Source organism: Myxine glutinosa, chromosome 9, assembly GCF_964187855.1.
Source record: "Myxine glutinosa chromosome 9, kmMyxGlut1.1, whole genome shotgun sequence".
Classification (NCBI taxonomy): domain Eukaryota; kingdom Metazoa; phylum Chordata; class Myxini; order Myxiniformes; family Myxinidae; genus Myxine; species Myxine glutinosa.
In genome coordinates, this window is record NC_136269.1 from 52,059,599 (window position 1) to 52,081,537 (window position 21,939).

Genomic DNA, 21,939 nt, shown 5'->3' on the forward strand with positions numbered 1-21,939 from the left:
AATTCGGCGATCGACCGATCCTAAACGCTAAACGAGAACGATAACAGAGAAGCTTGATAAACCTTTAATGGTAACAACAATATGAGGATAGTTTCATGTTTGCTCTTCACACGTCACTTTGCAACAATTGAAATGTTTGTCAAATATAAATGCACCAAATGAATAATTCAAGTATAGTCCGTAATGCTTCCCTGCAATCTTTACTTCTTGCTTCTACATCATTATGGTTAACCTTTTAAAATAAATAATTTATTTTACCATAAGGTGCAGTGATAATGGGGATTTGTTTTGTTGTCATTTTGGAATTTTTTTTTTTTTAACATATCGATAATGCTTATTAATCCTTCATTATGGTTCGACTACACTGTGCTGGATCAAATATGTCCTTCGTCCAGCTAGTGGGTTGTTGATCCACATCATTGCCTTTATGATGTCACTATATATGACAAGTTTAAACCTACATATTTACCCCCTTTGAGGGCCTGAGTCATGACTCATCGAGCAAAAGGCACTAACTTTGGGGTTACCCTGCCTTACAGATGTGCAATATTATATAATTTTGGGATGAATTGATCTCTGATACTTTTTATGACTTGTTTTAAATAAACAGCATCTGTACAAGATGGTGTGTTTTGTCGCTGATGTTTGTCCTCGAGTTTCATGTTGTCTCAGCAGATTGGATTACATGCAGAGAAGTCAGTGCAATTAATGTGGTAATATAATCTACCATACAAAACACAATGTTTGTTTGTGTGTTTGTACAGATGTCTGTCCCCTTCATAAGGGTAGGTTTTAAAGGCCAATACTTTAACAAATGTGTGTGTTCACTAGGGTCTATGTTTGAGGATAAAACAAACTCAACCATTTTCCATAAAAGAGTAATTATGTCTCTTCTATTGGAAATGTAGATGGTGGCTTGCAAACTGAGCCTCAAGGGCGGTGTACAGAAGTTTTTTTTAATATTTTTTTTAAATAAAAAGATATACAAGGCACAGGGAGATGAAATTCGCTGCACGTGATGTGCAACGTGCGCAGAGTAAAACAAGTGTTAATTTACATCCGTATGATGTCTAATAAATAAGATATAAGCACATCTGACACTCGGCCGAGGCTTCAGACTTTGGCACGCTCACGAGGCTGCACCATCGAATAAACTGTTCCAACCCGTCGTATTTGACGGGCTTTTTACGAGTAATATAATAATACAATATCCTTGCCATCAATAAAATAAATAATTGGACGACAACGCTAAAAACGGAAACATAACTATTCTATTGGACATTAGTACTACTATTTATCGGCTCAAATTATCCCCACAATAAAATGGGGTCAGTCGGTGAAAGTTCCTTTGCCTAAGTCTTTCACAAACTGGTTGACCAAGCGTGATGTTCAACTCGAGTTAATTCCAGGGTGCCCGGAATAACTCGCTTACTCTTTGCGAAAGACACCAAGGGATCTTTAACGTTCACCAATGACCAGTGTTGACAGATGGGTCCTGCGGACTAACATCCTTCGATGGATGGAGCACCCAGCAGCCCAGACCGCTAATTGGAAAATGTGCATACCTGTAAGCTTTCCTGCCAGCCCATATATATATATATATATTATACGTTAAAATACCCGATTATTTACCCTGCTAATCCATACCTAAGTGTATTTGCGATCACGATGACCAAAACATGTTTATAAAATCAATGTCCTTATAGTTGTTGTTTTTATACTGCACATGTTACAGCAGTCACTTTATCTATAAATAAAAGCAAGTTTAGGACGAGCTATGAAAGACCAAAATTTAGTTTTGGACAAAGGGTTTTTTAAAATGATCTTCACCGACACATCATCTTGAGGTGGTTGACGCGTTTGAGAACCACAAAAGCTGCCCCTACGACGTTCTTCAAGGGTGGTATTCTCAAGCAGTTCTCCTGGGTAAACAAACAACATGCCTGATATTATAGGTTAATTTGCGAGGAATATATATAATTGTACAATCATAATCTCTATTGTCACAACTTATTCCATTCTAAGGACTTCTAGTAACTCCGCTCGGACTTTACGAGCCGACAGCTCAAAATGACTCAAAACAGATCCGGATCTAAACCTATAGCAAAATGAACTTGTGTTGACCCAAAGTTCGGAACTCCACTCCAAGACCTTGTTTCCATACACCGCTCAATCCAGGCGGAAAAGTTTTTTTTACAGTTTACCAGAGTTGAGTAAAAATCTCCCACCTCCATGCACCACTAATTTTGAGGGATGCGGGCGCTACTTTCCCATCGAGTTTTGGGACAAAACAGAAAAAGATGGATGCCATTGTTCTGTTTCAGTCAACCGAAACAATTCTTTGAAGCATTCTGTTCAGAGAAATGCGACACGAGAAAAATTAAAGAAAAGAGAAGAGAAAGAGATGAGGGAGAGATTGCAAAAGATCAAGAAGATGCTAGAAGACCTTTGAGATTCAACGTCAACGCCCATTCCCCGCTTGATGTTTTGACGTATTTCAACCGATTTGGGAAAAAAAGTCAGAAGAGATTTACCTATTGAAGCAGGGTTGCCTAAATGGAGCACCCAGATCAAATTACGTCATGACCTATTTACCACAAGGAATTGTGGGATACAGTTAGGGTCAGTTTATTTCAATATGGCCGTCGTTGGATTTGTTTTAAAGGATAGAGATATCAATAGTGCTATTTTACCGTGTTCAATGCTTGCTAAAAAGCTGTTGGATGAACAGAAAAATGGCTATGGATGAAAACTACAGCAAAACATGTGAGTTGGCCGATTCACTTCCGAAGCTCAAAGATGTTGTTGTTGTAATTAAAAGTGTAACTGCATCCTTATCCACCCCTCATTCCTCCTCTTATTTGTCCAAGTATCCCTCTATTTTATCCTTCAACTCTGCTGTTGATGTTTCCTCCTCACTCTACTCTTCCTTTTGTTCTGTTGTGTCCTTGTCCGTTCGAGCTCTTCCATGAGCCTTGACCTTGTATACAAAAACGAAGTCAATCCTGTCAATTTCCAAGTCCTTGGTGAAAATAAATATGGTCATCGAAAGTCGTCATTGTGTCATGATAACACGTGACTTATATCATCATAGGATTCCGAGTTCATGGAATATTAATACGTTGGTTTTTTTTTAACCAGGAATTTGTCTTTTTTTTCCCCAAAAAAAAAAATTCCAACTAAAATTCTGCGTGACATCATTGAGGGTTAGATCCGTTACCATGGAAATGCAGTATCAGGGACAGCACAGCTCGTTGAGCTGTGCATGGAATTGAGGCTTGAGGGTGGCAAAAAGTTAACCTGTGCAGCAGTGTTAACAAAAAGTTAACCTTGCTCCCCCAGCTCTCTCTGTGCTCTGTCCCCCTAATATTCCTAGAGGTCGCACAAGATCTGCCAGCAACCCTCTTATGGTTAAACTGCCAAAATCTAGGCTCTCTGCTCACTTTCACTCTTTCATTCCCCTTTTCTCCCGCCTCTGGAACAAACTCCCCCCTCCCTTCAATCCCTGTCCTCCCTCCAGGTCTTTAAAACAGCTGTTCACCACCATCTCTTATCTTCCCCCATCCAAAACCTTGATCTTTTCTACCCCCGCTAATTCACCCCAGATACACTTTTTTTTGAAATTCCAACTTCTTTCATGGAAGTCCTTGCAGTGTTATGTTTGAAACCTCTCCCACCTCCCCCTCCAAGCCCTCCCCCTCCCACATTTCTCTCGGTGTCCCTGCTCTCAAATGTTGTGTTTGTGTCCCTCCCCCTCTCTCCCCATCTTGTGTTCCGCTCCCCTTATTTTGTGTTTTATGTGTCGGTTGACTTTTTGTGTGATTAATGTTAGCTCTTTCACGAGCCTCGATCTTGTATACAAAAAAGAAAAAAAAAGAGAAAAAAAAGTGCCCTCTCACGGCACATGACTGCACTTCATTTATCAGAAAATAACCATCTGTGGCATCGAGCAAGAATAAAGCAGACATTGAATGAGGAAAGGAATTCATAAGAAAAAGAAAATCAGGTGTCGCTTCAATACCTTGTGCCTGCCATCGACAAAACTTTTCTCCCGCCTCCCAGATCCTTCCTCGAAACAGTGTCCCTGTGCCAGGAAGCAGTGAGTCATCGTTACTTTTTTATTTTTAAAAAATTAGGTTTAACTACATTTTCTCAAATTAATGGGATTCATTCATTAAGTCTGTCGCTGGTTTCATCATAAATTGGGACGGGGGCTCCACTGATGAAGTAGCCCTATAGGTTAAGGCAGAAATTTGGATTTGGTCCACAGCAGCTTACTCTTTTTGTTGCCAAGCAACTACTAGCAGGGCGGAGGGAGGGAGAGGAGGACAGCGAACTTAACGCTCCTTCAAAAGGACAACAAACTCATCGATAAAACCCCCTGCATGCAGGGCACCAGGATGACAATTTATCATCCGTTTCAAGAATGGAGCCCAGACCAGACAGGTAAAAAGTGAGCTATTCTGTCAGGCTGCAATGTAGTCTGCGACCACCACATTCGCACTTACGAATCCGAATGTGATCCGAATCACCAAAAAGCAGCACATCCCCTGCCATATGTCCAGCATATGGTGGACATATGGCGAGTGGTGGACATATTTTGCCTCATGTATGTACCTGGTGGCACGAGGACAGGTGCTTGGACAGCACGCGGTTCATATGCTCTAGTGTCATGGTCATGGTTTTGAGACAATCGTCCGGGGTGTTCTCGCATTTGTGCAAATGATTGAGTGCATCGATCAATGCACTGGCATCATCATGGAGAGCGCAAAGCTTTTGCACATCCTGCACACCACACCGCAGGAGTGACATCATCAGCAATGATAGTATAAATGTTTGCATCCTAGATGGCCATCTTTTCCAGTGCTCTAAAGTAGGCCAACAACAACAACAACAACAATTTTCCAAGCTCAGATGTTGCAATTATAAAAATACAAGATAATCCACATTTGATTTTGTTTTTTAAAATGACATTTTCCCCTCAAATCCCAAACCTCCACTTGAGTGGACTGAACAATTCATGCGTGAATAATGCAATGTTTCTGGTTAATAATTATATTGTGAAGTGTTCGTCCGAGAGTGCTCCGTCGTGTGTCACATCGGTGAGTGCCGCAAGTACGTTGTGCTGAGTGTTCTGGAATTTCAGAAGCAACTTTAGCAATCCCACTATGCATGGCTTTCAACTTTCTATTATGTATTCTTCAGTCGTAGGTATCAACAATAGCCATAGGCAACATAGGCATAGGCAATGGTATTATTTTTTTTTTAGAGGTTTCAACATAATGATTAATTAATTATACGCCACTGCTTGTCAATTACAATGCGTGACATTCAAACGTCCTCAAATTTCTCGGAGCCAAGTCCAACAATGGGAAACCTTCTACATTTTTTTTTTTTTAGCTCATCGACGACAGAGGCAGCCCTACTCATCTGAGGAAAATCAACGGATCGTTTAGAAACTCGACATGATTCATGACGTCAATGCGCAAAAAAGTAATGGAGCCACTTTTTTCAATAGTATGGCAGATAGGTGCAGGAATTGTGCCTTCGATGGTATAAGCATGGCATTTGGCACACAGTCAGAGTATGTCCTAAGAAAGATATTTGGCTCTACAACCATCGAGAATTTGTCCTTTTTTTGAAAAATGGCCGCCATTGTTGTCGCAGGACAAATCTGCGATGGCCCTATAGCCAAATATCTTCCTTAGGACATACTCTAACTGTGTGCCAACTCTCGTGCTTGTATCATCAAAGGCACAAATCTCCCAAATATTTCACCTATCTGCCGCACTACAAGTCCCATCCAGGTTGTGAGCTAATTAACTTAAAATGTAATTACGTGAATATCACGGGCAATGATAATACTTTTCCATCAAATTAAAGTGAAAATCAACTTTATAAACTGATGCACCCCGACTATGACCGCCTTCCATCGGGAGACGAACATCTGTCCCACTTGTTCAATTATAATCAGTATGGGGGGGAAAACATCCGGTATACACAAATATAATATAATCATAATAAAGCTCTTTCTAACCACTGACTGACATTAATGTTCGTTACCTTCCTGCTGTCGTAGAAAGCTGAAATTTGGCATGCCGATGGGCATTGAAGCCGGTGTCACGAAACAGATCCGCCCCCGAAACAGATCCGCCCCCCTCGAAATAGATTCGCCCCCCTCGAAACAGATCCGCCCCCCGGCGATTCAGTACCGGTACAGATTCGCCCCCTGCCACGAAATAGACTCTCCCCCGTGACAAAATCGCCCCCTCATAATATATATGTACATGTTTCAGCAGATATTCAAACTTGGAAAAAACTAACAATTGTATGGCTCTTGGTGATTGTGGAAGAGTTCTTTTACAATTAATCTACAACTAGAGCAACTGAATATTGGTGTAAACCAATAAAAATAAAACCATAATAACCATAAAAATAACCAAAATTAACATAAAATAACCATTAAAATGACCAGAAAACCATAACCAAAATAGAAATAAACCAATAAAAATCTATCAATAATTACTATATCAAGTGTTCAAGTATGTCTTTAAAAGATTGAGAAAATGTGTAAGTCTGCACTCAATCAATTCCACAAACAATATTAGTAGTATTTTTTATCACGTCCCCTTTTGTAAACCAATATTTCCATATGTATATTTATATATCCGCAAACGAGAATGGGGGGCGATTCTATTCTTATGGGGGCGAGAAACGTATCCGCCGGGGGGCGAGTTTATACCGGTACAGATTCGCCCCCCTCGAAATAGATTCGCCCCCCTCGAAATAGATTCGCCCCCTGCCACGAAATAGACTCTCCCCCGTGACAAAATCGCCCCCTCATTAATATATATGTACATGTTTCAGCAGATATTCAAACTTGGAAAAAACTAACAATTGTATGGATCTTGGTGATTGTGGAAGAGTTCTTTTACAATTAATCTACAACTAGAGCAACTGAATATTGGTGTAAACCAATAAAAATAACCATAAAAATAAACAAAAATAAACAAAAATAACCATAAAACCATAACCAAAATAGAAATAAACCAATAAAAATCTATCAATAATTACTATATCAAGTGTTCAAGTATGTCTTTAAAAGATTGAGAAAATCTGTAAGTCTGCACTCGATCAATTCCACAAACAATATTAGTAGTATTTTTTATCACGTCCCCTCTTGTAAACCAATATTTCCATATGTATATTTATATATCCGCAAACGAGAATGGGGGGTGATTCTATTATTATGGGGGCGAGAAACGTATCCGCCGGGGGGCGAATTTATACCGGTACAGATTCGCTGGGGGGAGAGTTTATATGGGGGCGGATTTATTTCGCGACACCGGCACACCGGGAAAAAATCACAGAACCGTCGGAAAGCGCCATAAATGAAAATTTACATAAAAAAATAAAAAACCCGTAAACTCATATGTCATAAAAAACAAAAAACCTCAATCAATATCTAGCATTTGAAATTTGCAATTTCTGTGATTGTAAACTGTGATATAAATATGACAATAATATCCGTAAATGAAAATTTACATAAAAATCTGTAAATGACTGTAAAGGAAAAAAAACCTCAATTCATAAATAGCATTTGAAAATTATAATTTCTATAACCGTAAACTGTGAAATAAAAATCTCAATAAAACTTTACGTAAAAACTGTAAATGCGTCCATAAAATAAATAAATAAAAACCTAAATTGATATTTAGCAGGAGGTCATTGCCTATAATCATAAAGCTTCTATTTATTATGTACCTACGTACAAAGCATGTTTTGTTATTGCTTACACAATGTGTAAGCATAACCCACTCGTATAATGATATTTTTGTTCTTCGTCAATTCCCTTTATATGAGGTGAGGGTGAGGCCTAATGATACCAAGCTACTGTACAATACCCCTCCGCTGCCCTCTATCCCAGCCAACGCTCTTCACTCTCCCACCACCCCCATCTTACTTACATCCCACCACCGTATACGTATATATAATGACAAGTTGGATCATCCAATCAAGATCGGGTGACTTAGACTTTAGTAAACCATCAAGGAAAATGTGTTTAAAACTGTCCAAAAAATTAAATCCGGAGTGCACGACCCTGGCAATGTTGGGCCAAACGGCCTCATAAAAGGTTTGCAATGTGGCGTTGACCTTTTCCCTGTGAAAATAATGTGTCACAGCAAATTTCGGGACAATTGTGCCAAGGGAGTGGAATTGTCTGGAGTCTAGAAATCAAAGAAAAGCCGACACACACACACACACACACATTGGGTTACCCGATCAAGATCGGGTTATTTAGATTTTAGTAAAACCTCAAGAAGATTGTTGTTTAAAGCTGTAGCAACACACGTTTAACGTGTGTGTGTAACATGGCAACGATGGGCCAAATGGCTTCCTTATTTAAGGTCGCACAGGAGTCTGCGACCACTCCATATATTCAATGTAGTCCTGCAGAGACTCATTTGAATATTACTTTCCAGTCTGCATTCAGAATATAAATACTGTATTTAAATGCAAGTGGTTTGATTCCCGACAGAGGATCACCTTTGAGCATCCAAGTGAGGAGGTGCAAGCCAAGCTCCTCCCCTCTCCCTGCAGAAGGGGACTCCCGACTTACGATGGTCGATCAGCCAAAACATCATTATTTCTTGCTTTAACTTCAAGTTGATTATGAATTGAAAGTTTTTATTGTGACATTGACTTTCTGCATGTGAAAATAAAGCGACACAGCAAATTTTGGGGCAATTGGCCCAGGGGTAGGTAATTGTATAGAAATCAAAGAAAAGGTTTCACACACACCTGACTTTCTATATACAGTCACGTGAAAAAGTAAGAACACCCCATGTAAAGTTTTGACTTATTCAACATATTTCAACATACAGCTATTTGATCTTCATTTCAACAATATTGATAGATAAAGGTGATATAATATAACAAATATCATGAAACATTTACATTTTGTAGTCCATTGTATAATTTCAATAAACATAAATGCAAATTTCGCATGTGGAAAAAGTAAGTACACCCCAACATTTATCACTACTTCAAATACCTAAAATTAGAATCAGGTGCACCAGCTCAGGTGCAAATGATTAGAACATCGTTAGAGAGGATCTTGGAGGAACCTGTCTTATTTAAACCTCAGACATTTAGTTTGGTTTGCTTTGTTGTTGAAGTGTGCGGCGTCACCATGCCTAGATCAAAAGAGCTCTCTGAGGCCTTCAGAAAGAAGGTTATAGATGCCTACGAGTCTGCGAAGGGATTCAGAAAGATCTCCAAACAATTTGAAATCAATCATTCGACTGTCCAGAAGATCATCTACAAGTGGAGAAGATTCCAAGCAACTGCCAACTTGTTCAAGCCAGGCCGCCCCAGCAAGTTCAGCCCGAGAGCAGACCGCAAGATGCAGAAAGAAGTCACTAAGAACCCCAGAATGTCATCACGGGACCTACAGGTAGCTCTTGCCACTGTTAATGTCAAAGTGCACGAGTCTACCATTAGAAAGAGGCTGTACAAATTTGATCTACATGGGAGGTGTGCCAGGAGGAAACCTTTGCTGTCCAGAAAGAACATTAGGGCAAAACTAATGTTTGCCAATGAACACCGATGCAAAGACCAGCACTTCTGGAACAATGTGCTCCGGACAGATGAGTCAAAGGTAGAGCTATTTGGCCACAGTACCAGAAGACATGTTTGGCGAAAACCAAAGACAGCATTTGACCACAAGAACCTGATACCAACTGTAAAGCATGGTGGTGGAAATATTATGGTTTGGGGCAGCTTTGCTGCATCAGGGCCTGGGCAGCTCACCATCATAGAATCCACTATGAATTCTTCATTGTACCAGAGGGTGCTTGAGGATAATGTGAGGCCATCTGTCGGAAAGTTGAAGCTCAACCGAAGGTGGACCTTGCAGCATGACAATGACCCTAAACATACCAGTAAATCCACCAAGGAATGGCTGAAAAGAAAGAAATGGAGGTTTCTGGAATGGCCAAGTCAAAGCCTGGATTTAAATCCCATCGAGATCTTGTGGGGGGATTTGGAGCTGTGCATGCAAGAAACCCCTCAAACATCGCACAGCTGAAATAATTCTGCATGGAGGAGTGGGCAAAAATTTCTCCCAGTCGATGTCAGAGACTGGTAGACAGTTATAAGAAACACCTACTTGTTGTTTCTGCCAAAGGGGGCAATACCACCTATTAGAGCCAAGAGTACATACTCTTTCCACATGCCAAATTTGCATTTATGTTTATTTAAATTATACAATGGACTACAAAATGTAAATGTTTCATGATATTTGTTATATTATATCACTTTTAACTATCAATATTGTTGAAATGAAGATCAAATAGCTGTATGTTGAAATATGTTGAAAAAGTCAAGACTTTCCATGGGGTGTACTTACTTTTTCACGTGACTGCATATATATTCTCCCGCCTCCCATATATATATATATATATATATATATACACACATATATATATATATATTTATATACTGTCGGACCCCGCTATTCGCGGGTGATAAAATGCGACCTGTTTCTCTATTCGTGGAAAAGTGTTCCGCGAAATCGTGGTTCTGTTTTTTCCCTATTCGCGGCCGTGTTCTGCCAATTTGTAGTTTTACAGGGGCGCAAAAACAAAATTTCATGAGCAGTTAGCCTCACATGCGGTATTTATATAACCTTCACGGATTATCGTCGACATTAGCGGATTTTGCCTCGCGATTCAAGGATTTTGCCTCTATTTGGGGTTTGATCCTCTATTCACGGATCTTCGTGACTCGGGAACCTATCCCCCCTTTTTCATTGAAATAATGCCCCACTATTTGTGGGTTTCACTATTCGCGGATTTTCCAGGAACGTATCCCCCCCCCCCCCCCCCGAATAGCGGGGTCCCAGGATATTCCTATAAATACACACTGTACACATGTATGAATTGAAAATAATTGATACAATCTTTTTTTTATTTTACGTTTGCCTCTATTAGACTAGTACAAGTAACTTTTTGGTTGCCTCCTCCCAACGTGGTTCAAGAAGATCTTGTGTTTAGTATGAATTGTAAGTTCTTTCAAAGGACATGGCTGTGGTTATGTTGCCAATGTGAACAGCATCTAAGGTCATGAACACAAATGTCTTGCGGTCATTTTGTAGACAAAAAGGTCAAATGTCTGGGAAAATACACCTTTCCCCCATACACATAGACATGGACACAGAAATGCAATGTCTGCTCTTACCTTGAGCTTATTGTATTCTCTCGATTGCGTCACTTTTACAGTCGGGATTGAAGAGAAAAAGCTGGATTTCTGCACAGAAACGAAAACATTGCAAATAATTATTCTGGTGTTTACCCTATATGCAAGTAAAACTTTACTGTACAAAAATAATAATAATAATTATTATTATGCAGTCATTTCTATCCACATGGAGGAAGGTTAAGCACACCTTTATAATAGTGTTTGCGGAAAGAAAAAAAATAGAATCAAATTCAAATTTTCTTTCAAACATAAATGAAAGAACCCTCCATGTACAGGAGGTATTTTCCATTCATCACAAGACCAATACAAATTTGCGGACCCAGCACATACAGCCTGTACAAAGGGCTATCAATTTGAAAAACATTTTCACCAACCTCCGTGCTTGCGCTTGCCTGTTCAGAGAAGGTAACAATATTGTTGTGCAATTATATTGGTGGAGTGTTACTATGGCCTGTATAAGACTTGGTGAAGCCAAAATATAGCAAATTATTGGGAGGAACAATGCCTGGATCTCCTAAAGTGAAATTGGACATCAACTTTGCTTTCTTCAGACTGTTATCAGCAGATTGGTTCACAAGCATCAACAAATCAATAATGTTAAAGATAGGCTTTAGGTACAAGATCATCCAAGAGCCTAAGATCAATATGTTAAAAAAAACAACCAATTACTAACAAAAAAACTTTTAATCGAATTAAACCGTCGAGTGTACCTATGATATACATGGTCTGTACTTAAATTAATTGTACGAGAAGCACCTGCTCCCTACGGGAGCTGCCAGGGGGTCATGCTATTATCTTTACAATTAATAATACCATAGCAGATTACCCACCCTGCGGAAGATCTCCCAAACGTGCACCATGTTCTTCTGAGTTCTGATGCGTCCCTTTATTTTAGCGGTGTATAGGCAACAAACCGCTGCCTCAATCGCTCCCAGAAATAAAATTAACCTGGGTTACATAGATGAAGCGAAAACATGCGTACTACTTGTGTGCATATATTTGGTGTACCGGAAGGTAATGTCGTTTTTAAGCAGTGTGTATTCCTCTTGGAAAAACGACATTACTTTACGGTGCACCTCATATGATGCAATGTGGTTATATAGCTCGGATAATTCCAACGAATTATTTTTTTTCATAACTTGATGGAATCAAACGAAACTTGCACATGCACAACTTCATGGTGCCCTCATGAATCCCTGAAAGTTTCAGCTTCCAAGTTCAAATCCTCTCGGAAAAGTTGACGATACACACATACATTATACATTCGAGCAACGGTACCCGCCCAATGGGCGGGGCTTCAATTGGGAAGCCCAAAATGAAAAGGCAAAATATCAGAAATTGAAGGCTTTTTTATTTTAAACGATTCATATAAACATCCGTTGAATCATATCACACCCAAATCATCAAAATCTAAACAGTACATGGCGCCCATTATTATGAAAAAGATTGAATTCTGTAAAACGGAAGCGGCCGCTGCACGTCTTTCTCAGTCGCACGTTTATGTGTGAAGAGTGCGCGCCGAATCTGTAACATGGATGCGGCCGCTACACCTGTTTCTCAGTCGCTTTGCACACGCTGCCGTGTTATTTCGGAGCCGCACGTTTATATGGGAAGAGTTCGTCAGGAGTCGATCTACTCTCTCCTGGTATGTAGAATTTCAACAAAAGCCACATCACTGTTCATATCGGTAAATATTATTCCATCGTGCTTGGAAAATTGGAAAACTTGGAAAAACAATATAGCCAATTTTACTCCAGGGGGTCCTAGGAATACCCACCCAAAATATCGTTGTGATCGGTTCAGCCGTTTTTGCGGTACCTTCGAACGGACAGATAGATGGACGGACATTTGGTGAATTATAGCAAGATACGCAGTACATATATGTATACATACATACACTTGCTCCATGACATATATTTACATTAACTCCTGTATATATTATCCTCCAGGAGGGATGTATTGAATCCTCCTGTCTTACCCTGAGTGATGCACATTTATTGAACGCAGTATTGAGATTGAAGTGCAGGTACTCGACACACACGGTGTTCATGCAAGAGGACGTCGGAGCTGAGTGCACGTGACACAGGTAAGCCAGGGCCAAGAGAACACGTACGGAGCACACCTGCACGCACATACACTTGTGCTTAACAGCGTTGCAAATGATCATTGTGACAATTACTTTGTGCTGCAGCTTTATCGTCAAAAGTGTTGGCACAGCATACTCAAACTTGCCAATTAACCGTAAAATGAATGAACCTTCCACCTCCGGCTTTGATTCAATACTATACATGTTGCAAGCTCTGACGTCAAATCCCATGACGAAGCATATTACACTCGTATTTTAACACCGTCTGGAGGAATTACGTTGAGGGCCTTATCAAACTTTTAGGAAATAGGAAAAGTGCGGTCAAACTTATCAGGTGCCCACAGGGGCGGAAATATCGGGGGAATTTCCCCAGGATCTACCGGAGGACGTGAAGAGCAAAAAATAAGGTCACTCAGCTCCGAACCTAGAAGAATTTAACAAGCAAGTCCAGTTGTGCGTATTGAAGCTTAGACCCTGGAAGGAAGGGTCATCAGTTAGTATTATTTGGACTAATTTAGGTTGAACACTAGGCCAGGATCCAGCATCTATATTTTATTTTTTGTCAGAGATGGCTGAACGGATCTTCATCAAACTCTCAGTTTCATAAGGGAGTATTAGGGAGGGTTTTAGGCCAATATATATATATATATATATATATATATATATATATATATAATGAGATAATAATAAAAAAACCGCTCTATAGTGCCTCAGCCTTTGTAGCTATGTGAAGATAATATTATATGATACGTATTATATATTAATATTCTCTATATAATAATATATAATTAATAATATACATTATATTATATAATATATAATAATATTCAATAAATATGTAACATAATAATAATAAGCCCATTCCTTCGTGCGTGTAGGGAAGTGATGAGGCGCCCACAAAAATTTTTTTGATTTCTTCAAAATGCCAACAGGATTAGAATAGAAACGAACAAGGACAGGTACCCTTGCTAGTCTAATATATAATGCTCTTTCTAACCACCGACTCATTGACTCACGGACTGGCTGATATTAATGGTCGGTACCTTCCAGGTGTCATGGAAAGCTGAAATTTTGCGTGCCAACAAACATCAAAGCCTTTACACCGGGAAAATAACAGAACCGTTGGAAAGCGTCCGTAAATGAAAATTTATGAAAAGAACCCGTAAACGCATAATTTGTAAACCTGTATGTTAAAACCTGTATGCAAAAAATACAAAAAACCCCTCAATCAATATCTAGCATTTGAAAATTGTAATTTCTATAACTGTAAACTGTGAAATAAAAACCTCAATGAAAATTTCCGTAAAAAAAACCGTGAACACGTCTGTAAAATAAATTGATATCTAGTAGCAGGTCGGTGATGCTTGCCTATAATCATAAACCTTCTATTTATTATGTACCGACGTACGAAGCTCGATTTGTTATTGCTTACACAATGTGTAAGCTTACCCCACAGGTAGTAAATACAATGCAAAAGCATCCTCTGTGTTGTAATGGTTGGAGCGTCCGCTCTGAGTCTGGGAGGTCGGTGGTTCGAAGTCCAAATCATTCCAAAGACTTTAAAATTGTACGTGCTGCTTCCTTGCTTGAGGCTCAGCATTTCAAGGGATAGAGCATGTACCAACCACCATAGGTTGGTCGTAATAGTGCCGACTTGGATGGACCTAGTGGCATCGTCCTTTGTAGGACCAATGAGAGAGGGGGAGAGGGGGGTTGAGGTTAAGGGTTAAAATAGGGTTAAGTTTATAGTTGGGTCGATTGCTGCACCCGGTGTAGCAGGATTCTCTCACTCCCCTAAAATCTCACTCCAGAGTGATTCTGTCCTAGGATAAAATCACTCTAGAGTGAACTAATCCTAGGACTAGCACACTCCAGAGTGTAATTATCCTAGAACAGAATCACTCCCCCTGTCAGGATCAAAGCACTCCCCTTTAGGATGAAGTCAATCCCCCAGAAATAATGGAAAGATATATTTAGTTACTTTGGAAATATAACTCACAGGATGTTAGATATCGTTGCAATGATCAACAGAGCTTTTACCATGTATTTTAGTGTGTACCGTGTGAGCATGTGCATCATATTGTCGGATCTTCATATTCAATTGTTGAATACATGTACTATATTTGAGCCCATCAATATTTCAATACAACAAAAGAAGACACGAGTCCCGTTTTCCCCGTATATTTAATCAATACTCCCGTTCATTTATATTCACATGAGAGTTATTATACTTTGTTATGGTTTAAAAAATATCATGCAGTGTACTTCATTTCATATCTACATGTATACCTTTGTACACTCTTCCGAGTGTATTCAGTGTGATGTGGGTAATATTTACATATCTTCGGATCTACATATTCGGTTGTTGAATACTATATCGTCCCAGCTCATCAGAGGTAATTAACGAAAAACCTCACATATTTTCCATGTAATTTGAATCAATTATCCGGTCCTGTAGATTCACATTTCAATCAAATTAGACGTTAAGTAAGTTGTCATGGTTGAAAAAGATTTATTCATACACATATATTAAATAAATGTATTGCATGAATATTTACATTTCATAACATTTTAAAACCCGTATTTAATATTTCTTAAAAGTGCAGTAAAGTTATAGAACGTAACTTAAAATGACATTACATGTTGAAATGAAAATATCCTTTTCGTATAAAACATCGTAAATGTATCGTAATGATTACTGCGAATGCTCTAATCTCAAAATATATAGTTATTTGAATGTTAAATTTATACTTTTCTTTATTTGATTTACCCAGTTTAATACACGGATGCGAAAAACATTGTATTTTTATTTTTAGGGAGAGACGTTTACAAAGGACATCATTCGGCCCTGTTTATCAATTCATTTATCATTTTATGTTCATATTCATTAACTTTGTCATGGTTGTATGTCATTACCATGCAATAAATCTTGTTTAAATCACAAAATATATAGGGGGAGTGTTATAATCCTGGGGAGTCATTTGATCCTGCAAGGGTGAGTGTTAAAATCCTAGGGGAGTGATTCTATCCTAGGGGGAGTGATTCTATCCTAGGGGGAGTGATTCTATCCTAGGGGGAGTGATTCTATCCTAGGGGGAGTGATTCTATCCTAGGGGGAGTGATTCTATCCTAGGGGGAGTGATTCTATCCTAGGGGGAGTGATTCTATCCTACGGGGAGTGATTCTATCCTAGGGGGAGTGATTCTATCCTAGGCGGAGTGATTCTATCCTAGGGGGAGTGATTCTATCCTACGGGGAGTGATTCTATCCTAGGGGGAGTGATTCTATCCTAGGGGGAGTGATTCTATCCTAGGGGGAGTGATTCTATCCTCCGACACCGGGACTCAAGCTACTCTTAAAAAAAATAAAAAAATTCAAATGACCCCTAACCTTATTTTTAACAGTAAAGCGAAACCCCTCGTCCTCACTTCCTCATCGGTATGAGACACTACTTGGGGAGCTTCTGCTCCAAACAACCCAACAACCACACTCGTAGATAACAGTGCAACTTTCCCCATCCAAAACCTTGATCTTTTCTACCCTCGTTAATTCACCCCAGATCCACGTTTTTGAAATACCGACTTCTTTCCAGGAAGTCCTAGCAGTGTCCATGTGTTTTTTTTTACCTCCCACCTCCCCCACTCCCCTTCCCGTGTCCCTTTACCCCAAGTCCTCTCCCTCCCACAGATCTCCCGATATCCCTGCTCTCAAATGTTGTACTTGTGTGCTTCCCTCTCTCTCCCCATCCTGTCTCCCGCTCCCTTTATTTCATGTTTTATGTGTCAGTTTGTCTTTTTGTGATTAATGTTAGCTTTTACACGAGCCTCGATCTTTTATATAAAAACAAAAACAAAAAAAACCTGGCGTGAAGCGTTACCAAAGGAAACCACACCAATTAACATTCATAAACGAATGCTGGCACAGGACACCCGGCTTAACATCCATGCGAGGAACACCACACTTTGATGCAGATATAGAAACATTTCAACAGTTTATAGTTGGGTCGGGAATCTAACCCAGACTAAACAGCTCTAAGGAAAGTCGCTACCTGCACACTATCCTGTTGGTTCTGGCATAAAATAGTAATCGTGTAAATGTATTACCATAAATGTAAATAATTTTGATTCATTGTACTAAATAAACATGGATAAGGTGCACGAGCACATGCAGGTAAATCAAACACAACTCCTTCACACATGTAATATTATCAATGGATAACGTTTGTGTAGTAACTGAGAACATAATGCATGCAAAGAATAATAATTATGGTATAATCTTCACAATAAAAACAAAAATTCATCAATAAAGGTTGTAAAAGTAAAATGACTGTATGTGTATGTATGTATGTATGTATGTATACAGGGGGCTGCAAAAGTAGGTATACAGTAATGAAAAACAAAACGTGTGCACAAAACTTATTTTATTGATTATACAAGCATATCAATAATAACATATCAATAATAAACATATCAATAATAAACATATGAATCCCTCAAATGTTCAAACTGTTTGCCCCCGGCATTCACACACTCCACTAGTCGAGTGTGGACACCCATGCACACTCTGGCACAAAGGTCTTTATCAGCATCAATTTCCTGGCAAGCCTCCCGTATGAACTGAATCATGGCATCAACAGAACGTGGACTTCTTTTTCTGGGGATGTGTAAAAGACAGGGTTTTCGCACGCAAGCCACGTTCTGTTGATGCCATGATTCAGTTCATACGGGAGGCTTGCCAGGAAATTGATGCTGATAAAGACCTTTGTGCCAGAGTGTGCATGGGTGTCCACACTCGACTAGTGGAGTGTGTGAATGCCGGGGGCAAACAGTTTGAACATTTGAGGGATTCATATGTTTATTATTGACATGTTTATTATTGATATGTTATTATTGATATGCTTGTATAATCAATAAAATAAGTTTTGTGCACACGTTTTGTTTTTCATTACTGTATACCTACTTTTGCAGCCCCCGTATATATATATATATATATATATATATATTTATTTTGGTCCCTTCTAAAAATGTCCATTTTTGTCTTTGTGGGACATTTTTCTGTTTTTTGACAAAGTACAAAATGTAAAAAAAAATGTACATTTTTCACATTGTGAGATACATATATGTATAAGACAAAAAGGGACATTGTGCACAGACATCTATAAAACTATAACTGGGGCATTATAGTTGTACAGCATGATAACATTCAGTATATATGAACTTGTATTGCATCTCATACCATTATTACACTACTACGGTACTCGGTAGAGCGCATACCTCCGCCAGGCTGAACAGTTTACGTTTTGTATCCCACTGATAGGCCGGATCTGGATTCGGACCTGAACCAAAATCGAATCGGCTCATTCTTGTAACTTACCAAACTTATCCAACTAAAATCGTCCATAACTTTTTGAAATATCTTGAGATATATATATATATACACATATATAGTTTTTGATCCTATCTCTCAATGATGAAGAATCACTTGAAGATTTAAAAAATTCTAGTATCCGGATCTGGATCCGGATCGTCACCAAAATCTAATCAATTAATCCTTGTCACACGCCCAATGTGTCCACCAATTTTCGTCCAAATCCGTCCACAACTTTTTGATATATTCTGCTCACAGACAGACAGACACATTGGGGTGAAAACAACCTGCACCCACCTTCGAGCTGTTCGAGGCAGAGGTAACAATCACAGAATGGTATCAATAAAGGTGCATAACCTCAAACCTTCATAACACCAGTAATCCCCTTGTACATTAAAAATACATTAATATAGTAAAGAGTAAAAATTATTACATCTTACGGTGTATTCGTGTAACTAAGTAGAATAATACCGTTAAGTACATTTACTCAAAGATCTAGAGCTACACGTTCCCTCCGGTGTCCAGGTGTTCTCCCTCTATCTGCCCGGTTGTTCTCACCATGTCTGCGTCTTGCTCGAGTCCAAAACGAGTCCGCAGAGACCACTCTTTGGGGGCCCATTTAAAGCCCTTGGAATGACGGGCACGTGCTGGAGTCCCCGGGCTACGATCCCTTTTTTTTTTCCTCTTCCTGGAAATCCCTACCCGCTTTCCCTTCACAGAAATACCTGAGCTGCACCAACGGAGATCGCAAAATATTTCTTTGAAGGAAAAGCGAGGACTTACGGGCAGGAGCAGCCTGAACCGTGACTGGGCTTGTGCTGCATTTCCACGCACGTGCAAATGGTGTTCCATTGTTTGAGCAAAGGTGCGTCCTGTCAGGTAAGAGGTGAGCGTGGCCATGATCACTTGCACGCCCTTAACCTTACGCAGCAGGATTTGCACATGAACACATGTCTTTGTTGAAGCAGAGAACTGCAGAACGCACATCATTATGATTTCCATATAAGTATTTGTTGAAGCTATTGATGTTGTGTATGTTTTATGTACAAGTATTTGTTGAAGCTATTGATGTTATGTATGTTTTATGTACAAGTATTTGTTGAAGCTATTGATGTTGTGTATGTTTTATGTACAAGTATTTGTTGAAGCTATTGATGTTGTGTATGTTTTATGTACAAGTATTTGTTGAAGCTATTGATGCTGTGTATGTTTTATGCACAAGTATTTGTTGAAGCTATTGATGTTGTGTATGTTTTATGTACAAGTATTTGTTGAAGCTATTGATGTTGTGTATGTTTTATGCACAAGTATTTGTTGAAGCTATTGATGTTGTGTATGTTTTATGTCCAAGTATTTTTTGAAGCTATTGATGTTGTGTATGTTTTATGTACAAGTATTTGTTGAAGCTATTGATGTTGTGTATGTTTTATGTACAAGTATTTGTTGAAGCTATTGATGTTATGTATGTTTTATGTACAAGTATTTGTTGAAGCTATTGATGTTGTGTATGTTTTATGCACAAGTATTTGTTGAAGCTATTGATGTTGTGTATGTTTTATGTCCAAGTATTTTTTGAAGCTATTGATGTTGTGTATGTTTTATGTACAAGTATTTGTTGAAGCTATTGATGTTGTGTATGTTTTATGTACAAGTATTTGTTGAAGCTATTGATGTTGTGTATGTTTTATGTACAAGTATTTGTTGAAGCTATTGATGTTATGTATGTTTTATGTACAAGTATTTGTTGAAGCTATTGATGTTGTGTATGTTTTATGTACAAGTATTTGTTGAAGCTATTGATGTTATGTATGTTTTATGTACAAGTATTTGTTGAAGCTATTGATGTTATGTATGTTTTATGTACAAGTATTTGTTGAAGCTATTGATGTTGTGTATGTTTTATGTACAAGTATTTGTTGAAGCTATTGATGTTTTGTATGTTTTATGCACAAGTATTTGTTGAAGCTATTGATGTTGTGTATGTTTTATGTACAAGTATTTGTTGAAGCTATTGATGTTATGTATGTTTTATGCACAAGTATTTGTTGAAGCTATTGATGTTGTGTATGTTTTATGTACAAGTATTTGTTGAAGCTATTGATGTTGTGTATGTTTTATGTCCAAGTATGTGTTGAGGTTATTGATGTTGTGTATGTTTTGTTACCTCCGCCACCGAAGGTGGATGAAGGTTATGTTTTCATCCCTGTCTGTCTGTTTGTGAACAGGATATCTCAAATAGTTGTGGACAGATTCGGACGAAATTTGGTGGAGAGGTGGGTATGTGAGCAGGATGAAATTATTAGATTTTGGTGAAGATCTGGATTCGGATCGGGATCTGAGAATTTTTGAAGTGATTCTTCACCATTGAGAGATAGTGCAAAAAACGACAAAAATCAAGATATCTCAAAAAGTTGTCGACTGATTTGGACGGAAATTGACGGACACATTGGGCGTGTGACAAGGATGAATTGATTCAATTTTGGTGAAGATTCGGATCTGGATACAAGGATTTTTTTGTATGTTAAAGTGATTCTTCATAATTGAGATATGGGGCCAAAACGATATTGTTACGTTTGTGGGGGTAGATGGAAGAATCCCACAGTAAAGATAGGATTGTATATTTATAGCATGGACCATGGATGCGTAGGAGACATCTCGATATATTTATGTAGGGAAACTGGAGCTTAAGATTGTTTCTGTGTCTTCACACAAGGGGTGAAGCTGTGATAACTAGACCGGCACTCAGTAGAGAGCATACCTCCGCCTGGTTGGCCATATCACTCAATGGTGAAGAATCACTTAAAAATTAAATAATTCGCATATCCGAATCCATATTCAGATCTTCACCAAAATCGAAGCCATTCTTCCTTGTCACACACACATCCTGTCCAACAAGTTTCGTCCAAATCCATCAGCAACCTTTTGAGATATCCTGCTATGTATCGTTTTTGGCCCTATCCCCCAATGGTGAAGAATCACTCAAAAAATTCTGGTAGCTGGATCTGATTCCGGATCTTCACCAAAATCTAATCATTTTGTCCTTGTGACATACGCTACATCTCTGCCAAATGAACACTCACTCTAAGCAAGGCCGGCACGCCACGCCCCGACGTTCGTGATTAGTGAGGAGGAACGTAGAGTGATTTGAAAGCGCTTTGCAATTGGTCGGGGGACAAACAGAGCAATAAGCTTTGATAGGAGGGAGAGGAAGAAGAGCGCGTCTT

General features: G+C 38.9%; 1 protein-coding gene across 1 annotated transcript; it reads right to left on the bottom strand.

Moving 5' to 3' along the window:
- Positions 1-48: 48 nt before the first annotated feature.
- LOC144893615 (uncharacterized) lies at positions 49-19,304 on the bottom strand. The gene is made up of 6 exons (XM_078784347.1): positions 19,274-19,304; positions 13,241-13,384; positions 11,242-11,310; positions 4,618-4,785; positions 4,022-4,084; positions 49-1,922 (listed from the first exon to the last, which is right to left on the bottom strand). The coding sequence occupies exons 1-6, from the start codon at positions 19,274-19,276 to the stop codon at positions 1,827-1,829; spliced, it is 543 nt and encodes a 180-aa protein (XP_078640473.1). The 5' UTR covers positions 19,277-19,304; the 3' UTR covers positions 49-1,826.
- Positions 19,305-21,939: the final 2,635 nt, after the last annotated feature.

Coding starts and splice junctions, on each gene's coding strand:
- LOC144893615 (XM_078784347.1), bottom strand. Junction 11,311..13,240: donor ATAAATGTGCATCACTCAGG/GTAAGACAGGAG, acceptor GTTTCTGTGCAG/AAATCCAGCTTTTTCTCTTC. Junction 4,786..11,241: donor GAGAATACAATAAGCTCAAG/GTAAGAGCAGAC, acceptor TGTGGTGTGCAG/GATGTGCAAAAGCTTTGCGC.